Source organism: Arachis duranensis, chromosome 6 (assembly GCF_000817695.3).
Source record: "Arachis duranensis cultivar V14167 chromosome 6, aradu.V14167.gnm2.J7QH, whole genome shotgun sequence".
Taxonomy (NCBI): domain Eukaryota; kingdom Viridiplantae; phylum Streptophyta; class Magnoliopsida; order Fabales; family Fabaceae; genus Arachis; species Arachis duranensis.
The window spans coordinates 8,672,776-8,687,898 of record NC_029777.3 but is presented as its reverse complement, the minus strand read 5'-3'; the positions used below and the strand labels follow the sequence as shown (position 1 = coordinate 8,687,898).

At 36.0% G+C, this 15,123-nt stretch overlaps 2 protein-coding genes across 2 annotated transcripts in view; both read right to left on the bottom strand.

Annotated features, from left to right (window-relative positions):
- Positions 1 to 203: 203 nt before the first annotated feature.
- Positions 204 to 12,061, bottom strand: LOC107492413 (auxin response factor 2B). The gene is made up of 14 exons (XM_016113436.3): positions 11,964 to 12,061; positions 11,698 to 11,828; positions 10,035 to 10,136; positions 9,899 to 9,955; positions 9,470 to 9,625; positions 8,959 to 9,043; positions 3,395 to 3,485; positions 2,904 to 3,074; positions 2,670 to 2,786; positions 2,512 to 2,587; positions 2,222 to 2,393; positions 1,516 to 2,078; positions 844 to 1,034; positions 204 to 507 (listed from the first exon to the last, which is right to left on the bottom strand). The coding sequence occupies exons 1-14, from the start codon at positions 12,013 to 12,015 to the stop codon at positions 411 to 413; spliced, it is 2,061 nt and encodes a 686-aa protein (XP_015968922.1). The 5' UTR covers positions 12,016 to 12,061; the 3' UTR covers positions 204 to 410.
- A 2,353-nt stretch (positions 12,062 to 14,414) lies between these two features.
- LOC107492528 (probable indole-3-pyruvate monooxygenase YUCCA10) overlaps positions 14,415 to 15,123 on the bottom strand; it is a 14,583-nt gene continuing 13,874 nt past the window's right edge. Inside the window, exon 4 of the mRNA XM_016113571.3 lies at positions 14,415 to 14,789. Within this exon, the coding sequence (XP_015969057.1) occupies positions 14,616 to 14,789 (174 nt within the window). The 3' untranslated portion in view covers positions 14,415 to 14,615. The remainder of the gene's footprint in view (positions 14,790 to 15,123) is intronic.

Below are 15,123 nucleotides of genomic sequence, written 5' to 3'. Positions count from 1 at the left end.
AATTCTAACTAATTTTTATTGGTTTAAGGTTTAACCAACGGGGTCTAACAAAATCACTGTCTCACCAAGAAATTTGCTTTGATTTTTAAAGCACTAGAAATTCTGGCCATTGCTATCACTATAGATAGAAAGGCCATAGAGATATATTGTCATACATTCAATATTATAACAACACAACCATGATTTCTAACAAGTTTCCACAAGTATCTGGAAAATTTTATTTCTTAAAATACAAGCAAAATTTTCAGCTTTTAACACTGAATTTTGCTATTATTGCAAAGTTTTTGCTATATATCAATAAAGCCAGCATTCACATAATTTTGAGAGAGAACAAGCATAGATGCACAACTACTGCAGCATAGGACTTTCCTGGTGCCCGCAAAGTCAGGGAATGAGAGATCAGACACCCACTAAATGCTTGCAGGATATGCAGAGGAGCTTGGACTAGGATTGTTAATTGCATCCTTTGGACGTATTATCATCTTTTGCACCATGGATCGAAAGTCCCTACACATGTTAAGATTAAGATTAAAACACAATAGTTAGGGGCAAACCAAATTACTTTACCAAACCAAGACATTTAATTTTTCCAAGACTTGCTGAACTAGCTAAAAAGTAAATTAAAATTCGAAGAGAGTTTATTTTTGCCTTTTGGTAATTTTCAAATATATTTGTCTCTGAAAGAAAGAAAACAGTGGTTTCTTTCCAGGTTCATAGTTTAGTGATGACAACATATATTTGTTATTCATAATGTGTAAAAACATCTGCAAAGAAGTAACATTGAACTGCATAATATTTGTTGTTTTCATATGATATATTACTTTTGATAAATTATTACTTAACTGCCATGGGAAATCTCCCAGGAGCAAAATATCTCCATCCTCGTCTATGCAGGTCACATGCCATCCACTGCTTCCATTAATTAAGCCTCCGCCAAAATCAAACATCCAGTCAAGTTCAGAAATGAGTTCGTCATATCCAGCAAAACGAGTGAGATCAATTGCTCTGCCAAGAGCAGTTCCTTGCTTAAGAACCTGAAATAAATGAATGGTCGCCTTAGCTCAGATTTCCAAAAGCCTATAGATTGTTCCAGCTTCAGCTAAGCATTACATTATTTCAGTCACAATGTAGTAAAACAGGTTGAATGAATCAGTTCGTCAAACTAACAAAATGCTTTGACAGTTAGGCATGAAGGTCCCCCTTTGGAGAGATTTAGATCCTGCCATGCAGTTTTTTTCACATGACAGGGTCATCTGGAAAGTATACAATGAAACAAAGACCATGCACAGTGCTGTACGTATTTTTTCACATGGCCTTGCCAAGTGGAAAAAAGTTTCACATGAAAGTTATCCCATCCTTTTCCAAGCACCCAAGGGAAAAGGGGATCCTACCCATATTTTAGTTAGAAGCCTAGAAACAATAAATAAGTGCACTTCAATGAGTAAAATTCTATAATATTCACTATAAACAAATCATTCATGGAATCATGGTTAGATCATAAATGTGACTTTCTACCTTTGTGCAACTTCTACTATTATCAGAGCGACACTTCTTGCATCTTTTCTCTGAGGAAACACCTTGAATATTTCCGCACTGTTTTGCTGCCTGGATTGTTGCATAAATACTTGAGTGAGACATTGGAGGAATAGAAATGGTACTTGGAATCTTGCTGTAAGCAGAAAATTGTGGTGAAGGGAGCTCCGATTGGCAATCAGTTAAGTAAATCCCAAAAAGCTTGTATGTAGTACAACTGCTATGTGGGCCAAAAGGAACATCGTTTTCATCTTTAGATTCAGAAGAAGGCCATCCTTGGGATTCAGATCCCGGACAGTACGCATTTGAACTGGAAGTTGACAAGTCTTCATGTGGAAACGACATTGAGCTTCCAGTACACTGGTGAACAGGGTCTTGAATCGGAATTCGAAGCTGATTCTCAATCCCAAGGTTTGAGTTACAAATAACCTTTGATGATGGTTGTTTTAGCACAGGCTGTGGAGAAGCTACATCATTGTAGTCTTGACCTTGTAAGTCCCTTTCCAATCTCTGAGCTGTAGGCTTAGATGAATACCGAATTATCTCTGATGACAAGAAGAGGATTTAATTAGTCACATTCTCATTGGGAAAGCTACACATTGTAACAAAACATGAAAATTTAGAGAATTTTATAGCTTCATTGAAAAATTGCATTTGAGGGGGAGAAAAAAAATGATTAAGAGCTGACCATCCTTGACAAAGCCACTTAATTCAGGCAACGGCAGGTTATTTGGACGGGCTTTCTTTGGTGCGGGGAGAATAGGAATGTGTTTCTGCTTGGCACAGTCCAAGGCCTCAATCCACCAAGGACAAACTCTTTCTGGATGCATATCTGCATGCGGTGTAGCATCCCATTGGACCTAACAGGAGAAACAAAATAAATTGAATCAGGGTAAAATAAAACAAAATATGTATTATAAATTTATAATCTCTCAAGGAAATAGATTTATAGATTCGGAAAGGATCTGATCTGATTACCTTGAGGCTTCTCCATTCAGAACCAGGCCACCTAATGCCATCAAAATCTTCCATACTGATTACTGTACCTGCATATCTGGATAATCAAACAAACAAAAGGACATGTTTATACATCGTTTTCTCGTAGATACCATTATTACAAACTTTGAGACCAGCACCTTTTTCTAGGTTCTTCAACATCAAGCAGCAATTGTACTCTCATACCAGTTGCATAGCTCATTTGAGTTGACTTCATGTAGCGTTGCAAAGGAATGATAAATTCAAAGGGATTCGTCCTGCAAGAGATGTGTATATCAGGCTAACGGCTCTTTCTAGGAATTCATAGAAAAACTTTATACAAGAAAAGTAGGCAGTATGTGCATTTGAGTTTCAATGAAATCCAAAGCACTCACCGAGGGTAGTGGTATACAGTGAACATGGATCCTGTGGCAACAGCATTGGAAGCACTTGCCAGTATTCCTAGTTGCATGCTATGAGCTGATATCAGAGAAGCAGATGGGGATGCAATATTTTGCCGTTTCATAGCTCGACGAACCCCAATTCGGAGTTCTCCGTTTTCTCCCCTGCAATGGCATAAATATTGCCCTGGTTACTCACACTTTCATTATCACTGGTCTAATACTATCATGGTTGACTTAACAACCCCAATTCTTTAGATTTTACAGGGTTCCTCATATAAAAATTTGCATCTTAAAACCAAAATAGCATGAATCTTATGAATTTTGAGCCCCTCTCCTCCATGAAATCAAATGAGTGACATCTATTTTTTAGAGTTCAGACCCCGTGAATCATGGATACAGCAATTGTTAATTGAAAAAGATATTGGAGGTGTCCAAACAATTCAAAAAGTTGTTTGCAAATGCAACAAAAAGTTTTAGAATACCTGAAGAATATGCATGTATCTCCAGCAGCAAGTTTTTTGGAGTTTAAAAATGTGCTCCAACCGCTAGTAAGTAAGTTTCGTCTTGGCTGACCTGCATGGCAGTTTACATTATGATGTTAATCCAACTCTAAATTAACTAATCATTTTAAACGAGCATTTCATTTCTTACTAAACAGAAAGATGCTACATGCCCATATATATTACTTTTGATTTCAAAACATTCAATCTGTTAGAAAATCATTAGAATCAATTTAGATCAATTAGTATCGTTTTATATTCATATAGCATATCTGTATATTAATTGTAGGATTCTATATCTTTATTACTTTGATTCATCTAGAACCTATAAATACCCCTTGTATATTGTATTTTTAAATATACAGAATAATACACAAAAACATTTTCCTCAGTTTGGTCTCTTGTTTCTAACATGATATCAAGAGCTTAAAGTTTTTTTTTCAATGAAATTTTGTTCATAGCCTCCTGGTTTTTCGCTTCCGACAGTGCCTCTTGGCTCTCGTTTTTCGATCTATTTCCGATGCTTTGGTTCGTCACCTCCGATATCATCGTGTTCTTCTCTTTTTCAGCTTTCCAACGCCGCCGAGATTGCCGCCAGAAGCCCACGGACGCACCCTCACGCGCCGCCGGAACCTTGCTGCCCACCTCTATTGTTTCTCCTTCCAGAAGCTTCAGCGGTCGTTGAATCTTAGTGCCAATCGAACGATCCTCGTGCTCCCACGTGTTGCGATCATCCTCGTGCTCCAGTTTTCAGCAACCGTTGGATCTTGGTGCCGATCGCACGATCCTCGCGCTCCCACGTGTCGCGACGCAAGCCATCCTCGTGCTCCAGCGACCCGCGAACGACCCGATCCGGTCCAATGGTCGACCCGCTCCTCTCAGGCGCCGCCACATGTCATCATTCCGCTGACGTGTTGCTGACGTAGCAGACAAGTGGGACCCTCCCTAAGATTTTTTTATGAGCTCTTTCCGATTTTGCGCTGCGTTTTTCTGTTTTTTGCCCCGAATTTGCAATTTCTTCTCCCTTTTGCCATTATTTCTATTACTATGGAAAAACTGGATGTCTTTCAGCCTATCCCTGTTATCCTTAATGGCTCTAACTATGCACATTGGGTTGAAGCTATGCGAAAATTTCTTAAAGGCAAAAATTATGGCGATATGTGGCTGGTGATATTGCCTGTCCTATTAAGTTAACTGTGACTGACAAATCCAAAGATGGTGCCTCCAAATCCAAAGAGGATGCTAAGAAGGAGTTTGTAGAGAAATTGGAAGATTGGAATAGTAAAAATTATCAAATTATCACTTGATTCCGCAACACTTCTACTCCTGGCATTCACTTACAATTTGGGGATTTTGAAACTGCTAAAGAGGCATGGGATCATTTGGCAAAACGTTACACTATTTTTGATCTTTCTCATCAGTACCAACTGCTTAAGGAACTTCATAGCCTTAAGCAAGAACGTGGCCAAGCAATTTTTGATTTTTTTGCTCAGATGGAGATTATTTGGGATCAATTGACCTCTTGTGAACATTTTCTTAAAAATCTCACTTATCTTAAGACATATGAGGATTATCGGAACTGGACACATCTCATTCAATTTCTGATGGCACTTACTGATGAGTATGAGCCAGTCAAGGCTTCTCTTCTTCATCAGAATCCCTTGCCTAGTCTTGAAGATGCTCTTCCTCGTCTTAAGTCTGAAGGAACGCGCTTGGGATTGCTTCGTTCTAAAAGTGAAACTTTCTTTGCTGCCACCGACAGAAAGGGCAAAATCTGTCGAAACTGTAACCGGCCTGGGCATTCCTTCTCCGACTATCCTTCTATTGAATGTCGTAAGTGCAAACAAAAAGGCCACATTGGCTCTAATTGTCCGAAACTGTTCTGCCATTATTATCAACTCTCGGGTCATTTGATTGCTACCTGTCCTACTAGACCACCACGTTCAGATCAGAACAAGTATCAATCTTGTCCCAACAACTTTCCGCATGTGCCTGCCTCTACTGCTGCTGTTGCTACTAAGCCTGCCTCTTCCACATCTCTCAACACACCTTCTGTCTCTCCATCAGATATTGAATCTCTTCTTAAGCAACTTCTCTATTTTTCTTGTAATACCCCCGCTACTCTTTCCACCCCTCCAAGTAATTCTAAATGGTATTTTGATTCTGGTTACTTTAATCATATGTCTCATTTGCGTCATCTTTTCTCGTCGTTGTCTTCCACTACAAATACACCTTCTGTCAACGTTGCTAATGGTTCCCTCTTGCATGCAACACATCACGGGATTATTTCACAGTCTAATATTCATCTTTCTGATACTTATTTTATTCCAAAATTGAATTTTAACCTTATTTCTATCGATCAGCTTGTTGAACTTGATTTTGATGTCATTTTTTCTGCTTCTGGTTATTGTGTGCAGAATCATCGAACAGAAAAGATCATCGGGACTGGTTGTAAGGTCGAACGTTTATTTGAGCTCGAGAACCTTCATGTTCCTTCTACATCAAATTTATGTGTTGTTTCCTCTCCATCTACTCTTCACTTGTGGCACCGTCATCTTGCCTATAGCTCCTTAGGAAAATTGCGTCCTCTTATATCTACGGGTGTTTTAGGTCAAGTTCAAAATGAGTCTTTCGATTACATTTCTTGTCGCACTGCAAAACAACATGCTTTATCCTTTAATAATAATTCTTCTATTGCCTGCTCTCCTTTTGATCTTATTCATTCTGATGTTTGGGACCCTGCTCACACCGCTTCTATGGGAGGAGCTTGATATTTTGTCATCTTTATTGATGATTATTCACGTTTTACTTGGGTTTATTTGATGACTAATCGTCATGAGTTGCATCAGATTTATATTAACTTTGCCACTATGGTTCGCACTCAGTTCTCAAGGGTCATTAAAATTTTCAGACGTGATAATGCTATGGAATATCGTGACTCCAAACTTTTAAACTTTCTCGCTGAACAGGGTATTTTGTCCGAGTTTTCTTGTCCTGGTACCTCTCAACAAATGGCAGAGCTGAGCGTAAACACCGTCATATTCTTGACTCTGTCCGTGTGATGCTTATTTCCTCTTCCTGTTTTGAGCGTGCTTGGGGTGAAGCTGTTCTCACTGCTGTTCATGTTATCAATGGACTCCCTTCTTCTGTTCTTGGTAACACTACTCCCTTTGAGCGTCTTTATCGTACTTCTCCCGATTACAGTTCTCTTCGTATTTTTGGTTGTCTATTTTGTTCTTCTTCACCCTCATGAACACAATAAACTTGAACCTCGAGCTCGCATGTGTTGTTTTCTTGGTTATGCTTCTGAACATAAGGGTTATCGTTGTTGGGATCCTATCTCTCACCGTATTCGTATATCTCGTCATGTTGTCTTCTGGGAGCATCACATGTTCTCTAATTTTTCCTCTTTTGAGTCCATTCCTTTTACTCTGTCACTGTTTTTTACTAACCCAAATATTGGTCTCTTTCCTAGTGATGATACTACAGGATCTACCCCATGTCCATCCCTCGAGGCCCCTGCTCTTTCGCCCTCTCCATCTCCCGATGATTCCAGCCCGAATGGCGATCCCGCTCCTTTCGTCATGCCTCCTCCTCCCACTCGTACTTCTAGGATAAGGAATCCACCTTCTGAAAGTAAATTGGCAACAAGCAATGCAGAAAGAAATACAGGCACTTGAAAAAGTACACACTTGGAATTTGGTTGATCCTCCTTCTGATCAGGAAGTTGTGGGCAATAGATGGGTATACAAGATTAAAACATGCTCTGATGGGTCTATTGACCGTTATAAGGCACACATGGTTGCTCAAGGTTGTATGCAAGCTAAGTGTATGGTATTGATTATGAAGAAACTTTTGCTCCTGTCGCTCGCCTTACGTCTGTTAGAGCTCTTCTTGCCATTGTCGCGGTTAAAAAATGGTCTCTCAATCAGATGGATGTGAAGAATGCATTTCTTAATGGGGATTTGAAAAAGAAAGTCTATATGAAATCACCTCCGGGATATCCTTGTCCTTCTAGTAAGGTCTGTCTCCTTCGCAAGGCACTTTATGGACTTAAGCAAGCTCCTCGTGAATGGTTTGACAAGTTCAGCACTACCATATGCAATCTTGGTTTTACTTCTAGTCCTCATGAGAATGCCCTTTTGATTCGTAAAAACGAACGTGGAGTTGTTCTTCTACTTTTGTATGTTGATGACATATTACTGGAGATGATGTTGATGGTATCTCTGATCTCAAGGCCTCACTTTACCATACCTTTGAGATGAAAGATCTTGGTGCTCTCAGCTATTTTCTTGGTCTCGAGATCATCTCCACAGATGATGGCATCTATCTCTCTCAGGCCAAGTATGCTTCAGATCTTCTTGCTCGCGCTGGGATTACAAATAGTCGCACTGAGTCTACTCCTCTTGAGCCTAATGTTCGATTTACCCCTATGGATGGCACTGTTTTGGATAATCCGACTCTCTATCGACAGTTAGTTGGAGGTCTCGTCTACTTGACTGCCACTCAACCAAACATTGCCTATCCAGTTCATGTCCATAGCCAGTTCTTGTCAGCTCATTGCACTACTCACTATGTGGCAGTTTTTCGCATTATTCGTTACATCAAAGGCACTCTATTTCATGGCCTCTATTTTCCTGCCCATTCTTCTTTGACTCTTCAGGTGTACTCCGATGCTGATTGGGCTAGTGATCCCACTGATCATCGTTCTACTACTGGTTACTGTTTGTTTCTTGGCGTGCTAAGAAGCAAACGTTCACTGCTCGCTCAAGCCAAAAGCTGAGTACCGTGCCCTCGCTGATACCACTGCTGAGGTTATCTCGGTTCGTTGGCTTCTCGAAGATCTGGATGCTCTTCAGTCGTCCCCTACTGATGTTTTTTGTGATAACCGCAGTGCTATTCAAATTGCCCATAATGATGTGTTTTATGAACGCATTAAACACATTGAGATTATTTGTCATTTTGTTCGGCAATGTATCCTTATTGATGCTGTTCGTCTCATTGCTGTTGGAATACTGGATCAGACTGTTGATATCTTCACGAAAGCTCATCACCCGACTCGTTTCCAGACCTTGTTATCCAAACTCTAGCTGGTATCCTTAGCTCCCACTTGAGTTTGAGGGGGGATGTTAGAGAATCATTAGAATCAATTTAGATCAATTAGTATCATTTATATTCATATAGCATATCTGTATATTAATTGTAGGATTTTATGTTTTTATTACTTTGATTCATCTAACACCTATAAATACCTCTTGTATATTGTACTTTTAAATATATTGAATAATACACATAAACATTTTCCTCAGCTTGGTCTCTTGTTTCTAACACAATCAAACAAATATTTTACCAAAATGATGCATAAGACTGCTGCCATTGAATGTGGATGATTTGTAGCTAAAGAACAAAGTATAATTCCCAAAGCAGTTGCAAAATTTCGGTGTCATGGACTGATCAAAATCACAAGGATCCAAAATTTTGTTACAGTTATGGCTACGTTATTGTAACTGGATCAGGAATGTTTGACATAAAATAAAATAACTTACCACGAAATATATGTCGGAAGCGCCAGTCGTACCCATGCAAGTCTCTTGCAACAAGCTCTTGTGCTGGGGGTTTAAGAGTCATGTCCTGCAATATCGAAGGCATAAAATAAGGCAAATTCTTTCCAAAACCATAGTTATTGTGAAACAGATAGAATAATAAACATAGGTTCCTAGTGCAGATGCCTATTGGCATCAAGAAAAAAAAAATTAAACGTGCTAAAATAGTGCTCGAGAATTTTGACAGGGAAGCACATAACAAAAGTATCGTGTGGCTCAAGATAAAATGAGTAAACTAAACAACAAGAAATAATTTAGTGCTTCCATGAATTCCGGCCACCTGTTCTCTGTATGAAATTGATATTGGAAAAACATTATGACTTGGTAAAAAAGTCACGACTAAAAACTTAAATCAACCAAAATATTCCTTTGTTATACACAAAAATACACGATGCATTCTGTAAATTAGAAAGGTTGTTTAAGTTGATATATAACTCAAGATAAGGATTACAACCAGAGGGGGGAAGCATTCATAAGCATGCCTCTTGGGAATAGAGAATCCGCCATGAGCACCAGAGTCTGATGAAGTAAGTATCTTGCTAAAGGAGTATACAGAAGATCTGCTGGGTATCTGAGCTGTGTCTGTGTCCTTGGAACTAAGTTCATCTTGCTGCAAATAAGCCAGAGCAAAAACCAGTTCTGTTAAAAGTTAAAACATCAACATGTCTGAATATAAACACTGGCAACTGCATTTCGTTGTTCATGATCAAACTCAAAATAGACAAAGCATATAGAAATAACAAGATAAAATTACACCAACAGTGAAAGTTCAAACCAATGAGCAGAAGTAATAAGCAATTATGGGCCCAGTACCATAAACCAGGAGAAAGCGAAATATGAAGAATATAAATATTAGAAGAGAATTAAGTATTAACTTACTAACCTTGGACTCTGGAAGTAGAGTAACTTGAGCAAAAACCTCGTCTCTAGAAGCTTCAGTCTGTAAATCAAGTTAATAACAATATATAATTTCTAAGGGGTATTACACATTTTTAACCTGTGTAAAAAGATGATACTACCTTTAACTGAACAGACACAACCCGGCACAGGATCTTAGAAGGTAGATTATGCACAGGAATATCCACGTGACCATCTTGCTGATGCTGAGTGAATGAAGCAACCTATTCCATATTTCAATAAAAGACCATGAAACAGTGGTTAGAGAAATATGGATCTACTATCATGTAAAAAAATTTATACAACTATGGAATCACACCATAAACAATAATGCTTATCGACAACCAACAACCTAATTAGGTAACTACTTAAAAACTACACACACATAAGGAATTAAAAGAGGTGTATCTGTACAGGAAAGGGTGTATTAATGTTGATGGAACAGTCCCTACTCTCTGTATCTGTGATGAAAAGTAGTTGTTTAATTGTATTGTTGGTGTAACGGCAAATCATAAATCACATATTATCATATCATTACAAGTGTTTGGTCCTTGCATTAACTGCCTTAAAAGTCATGTATAATGCTATCTAATTTATTAAAGTCATATCAAGCAAAGAAGAGCCGGTTTTCCCGCCCCCGCCTTTTTTTTTTCTCTTTTTTAATTAACACAAATTTGTCTGATAAAAGTTATACACCACTCTGGATTCCATAACATTAAATTTGGAGGGTCAAAAACTGCTTAAGAAATCATAGGTCAATGATCATAAAATAATTTATAGATCAGTAAATTTTAGACTCAATATACGTTGATATTTTTTAGCAGCCTCTAGTTTAATATTTGATTCCTTAAAAAGAAAAACACAATATCATTTTATTTTCTCTAAATTCGTAGATTTATTTAATAAATCATATACACTTTTAAGAATCAAAATGATGTCATATATATATATATATATATTAAAAACTTTGTTAGAACTTAGAACCAAACTAATGTATGTCACACATTTTAAAAAAGCAAATTAATACCATGGACGAATAATCTTTAAGTTATATTTGTCTGCCAGTAACCTTATTAGCGAAGAAGGTATATTATTTTTCATTTGTTCATAACGCGTGTTATATATCAAAAAGGCAATTTGCGAGAGGCGATGGAAAAATATAAATATAAAATCATCTTCAAATATTCTCCAGTACTTCAGCAATACATGTAATAATAATAAATAAAACGCATAACAAACAACATATATGTATATTTGTATTGAGGAGTCTTTAACTCTTAATGATTAAAAAAATATTACACATATAAAAATATTATATTTGCATCACCTCACCTATATAACATGTATAACATATGGTCAAAATCACTTACAATTATGTTTATGTAAAATTAATAATTAAAAATTATTTGACAATAATTAAATTAAACTTATTAAATTATTTAATTAATCTCAAATATTAACTTTAAAAAAATATTTGCATATACATTTTTACAGTAACATATATATCACTATAAATTCGAAATAAATAAATATAATCAGTAAGGATGAAGACCCCCGCTCTATGTTATGCCAAGGGCCATGGTAACAATTTTGATTGAATTTAGTGATAAACTCCTTCAAGTATCATTTTACTAATTATGAATCAGATAAAAAAACATTAAAACTTATAAAAGAAAAAGAAAATTGTAATAACAGTACCTTAGTAATATTAAATTTATAGAAGTAGTTACAAAAGATAGAAATAGAACAGAGAGTGTGAAGAAGAAGGAAGAAACGTGAAGGAACCTGTTCTAAGTAGCCCTGAGGGAAGTACAGCACCTTATCTCCGACACGGGGGATATATACACATTCTCCCGCGCATGCTCGCCACACTCTCTCATACAACTCATCACCATCTTTTTTATAATTATTCACACCTATAAGATCGATCGATAGATGAACATCATTCAGTATGGATAGAATGATAGATTAATCATTTCCATAAGCAGCTATATAATCAGATCGAAATTGTTGGAATACTCGGAAAGATCAGACGGCGTCGTACTGTATACCTTCGTCAGCAGCGTTTGGAGAGGAAGAGGCGGTGACTCCATCAGCGTCCATCGATCTTCTCCGTCTAACAAACTTTTAAATGGTAGAGTGTTCTTTTGTGGAGATGGAGCAGATCGGAATACGAATTAGGAAGCAGCTGAAACGTTTCTTCACCACGACAAGTAGTAGTAGTATCTCTATTATCTCTTTAAGGTAGCTTGTGTTTCTTCAGGTTTCTCTCTCTCTCTCTCTCGGTTACCGATGAAGGATGCAGTGCATTCGAGTACACGCACGCGGGTGGAGCAGTTGTAACAGAACACGTATAAAGTGAGTGAGAGAGAGAGAGAGATGGGGTTTAGCTAGCAGTAGTAGCTAGGTAGAGAGAGGGAGAGAGAGAGTACGACTGCAACTGAAAAATGCAAAGCGAGGGGCGCGTTTCTCTTTCCTTTTTATTTTCATTATTTATTCTCATGTGTTGTTGGTGTTGGTGTTGGTGTTAAGACGAATTCCGTTTTTCGCATCGCAGCTTCTCAATACCTCATTCTTATATTCTCTCCGGTATCACCATCCCTTTATCCCCGTAGCTTCAGAAAGGAAAATAACGTAAAATAAAATAAATATTACTACTCAATGCAAGTACTGTATGCTTAGTTAAATATAATTTCAACCGCATTTAAATCATATCCGATCACACTGTATGTTTAAAAAGAGATACATATCATATCATGACTCTTGATCACGTACTCCTCCGATTCACTCTTCGCTTGTATTATATATATTCTTAATTAATTAGTGAAGATTTTTGTTAACAAGTTATTGTTCTTATTATTATTACTGTTATTATATTATCAAGAAAACGTATAGTAGAAAAAGGAACTGAACAATGGTGGCGATGTTTTCTAATTTGCGACGATACGAACGAAGCTGCACTGCATGCCAAGAAAATCCGTCATGAATCGCATCGCCATTTTGCCGTCTCCTTCTCCTTTTCCCTTCCCCTTTCCCTTCCTCTTATTATTAGTATTATCATTCTTATCTAATCCAGGCCATTCACTCAAATTAGTATTACAACACTGGACTTTCCGAGTATTACAAAAGATAAAAAAAAACTACAAAAAAGTTGTAATAATTTGAATAATAATTAATAATAATGTTAATTGTTAATGACTTAATGGTAAGGTAATGACTAATGAGAGAGATTATGTTGGAGAGAGAGAGTGATTGCAGAAACAGAAAGCTAAGGCTGGCACTCTGGTACGGCGCTCTTCGCTTTCACCCAATGCAATCATTCATTATACCATTACCATACACCATCCCTTTTCACTTCATATTATTTGCTACTATATCTATATCCCCCCTTTTAATCCAATCACACTAGTTAAATTCCAAAAACATCCTTTAAAACAAAGAAATATAAACTATAAATTGATAAAATGAAAATTAATTATTATTAAATTTATAATGTCTATCAATGAGTGAGTTCTGCTGTCTTAATTTAAAATAATTAGACTTATTTTTTTATTTAATCAACTTTTTTATTTTAGATAGTTTTGATCTATTAAATTCAAACACTAATTTTTTTCCAAAGCAAAATAACAAAATCATTTACTAACACATTTTTACGTATGAAAGAATTGATAAAGTAAAAAATTAATCATATTATAATAATTTTTAAATTACAATAATAAAATTCACACATAATAAAAATTATAAATTTAATAGTGATTTAATTTTCGCTTTTTTACTTTAGTCATTTTCTTACTTTAAGAGTTTTTTTTTTTTACATTTTTATACCTCAAGAAATAAACTGTTCATAAACTTAAAGAATCAAAATTGTGTGTTAAAAGAAAGGAATCAATTGCACTATTTGCACATAAACCACATCATATTATATTATTTATTTTTTCCTTCACAAAGTTGTATAAAAGAGTTGCTTGTTTGGATTTGGTCCCTTTGTTATTTTGTTTTTTTGTTAACTTGTAGTGCGTTGTTTGGTAGTGTCAATGGAGCTGCTGTATGTTCAACTAGGTAGGCCCAAATTAAATTTTATAAGCCCATGTAGGTTGTTACCCCATTTAACCCCAATTCACTTGCAGGTATATCACTAGTGTGAACTGTGAAGTTCAAATGTCCAATTACTCTAGGTTCTGGAGTTTATACTTATTATATAATTGTTGTTGGTAAAATAAAATTGTAAGTTTAAATTTACAACTTCTAATTTTTATGTATCAATTAAATGACAGTTGTATATACAAGACTAACCTGCTTTAGATTTCAAATTTAAGAATAATGATTAGAAATATAATCATTCATGTTACCTCTTTTTTATCAATTTAAATTATTGAAAAAAATAGTATTATAATATAGTATTAAAATTTTTATGATTGAAACATCTAGAGTTCGATTATTTGATCTTTGTTGAATCTAAAAAAATAATAGCATAAGATAAATAATATTATTATATCTAACTTAAAGAAAAAGCAGAACATATTATTACATTAGCGTACAATTCTTGTGAATTCAACATCATACTAGTAATATGATTTATTCACAACTAAACTATAAACACCCCATTATTTTTCCTATCTTATGTATTTGGAGAATCATAAGCATAGTACGTACTAGTGCCAGTTCACAATGTGCCTGTGTTGTGTTGTAATAATTATACATAGTTAAAGTTGGACGAGGAGTGAGCTTATATCATTTGCTATATTCTCAGCATCATACCTAGCTCCATAGAAGCCTTTCCTGGAAAGCCCAACGCAATACAACCCATTCTTTCCCTTCCAATGGTCCGGGTAACTGGGCTTTGGAATCCCGTCCTTGTTCAGAAGGTAATCATCCCCCTACGCGCATAAACTTAATTGTTACATGGATTTAACTAATTAATACAAAATAATAGAATATTTCTAAGTATTTTATATTTATTAGTTAAACTTTGACTGATACCCAGGTATATTCTTTAGCCTTTTAGTAAAAGAAAATACTCACATACATATCGAAATTATACATAAAATATAAAGACACGCACTCATTGTCAAAATAAAAAAGAAAAAAAAAAGGGATCCATGTGATTTTTTTTTTCTTTTTCCGTGTCTTTGTATTGTTCCACTACGTATAAGAGAGCATCTTTAGAAAAATCTTATTTTATATAATAATACTATAAAAAGTTGTCAGGTG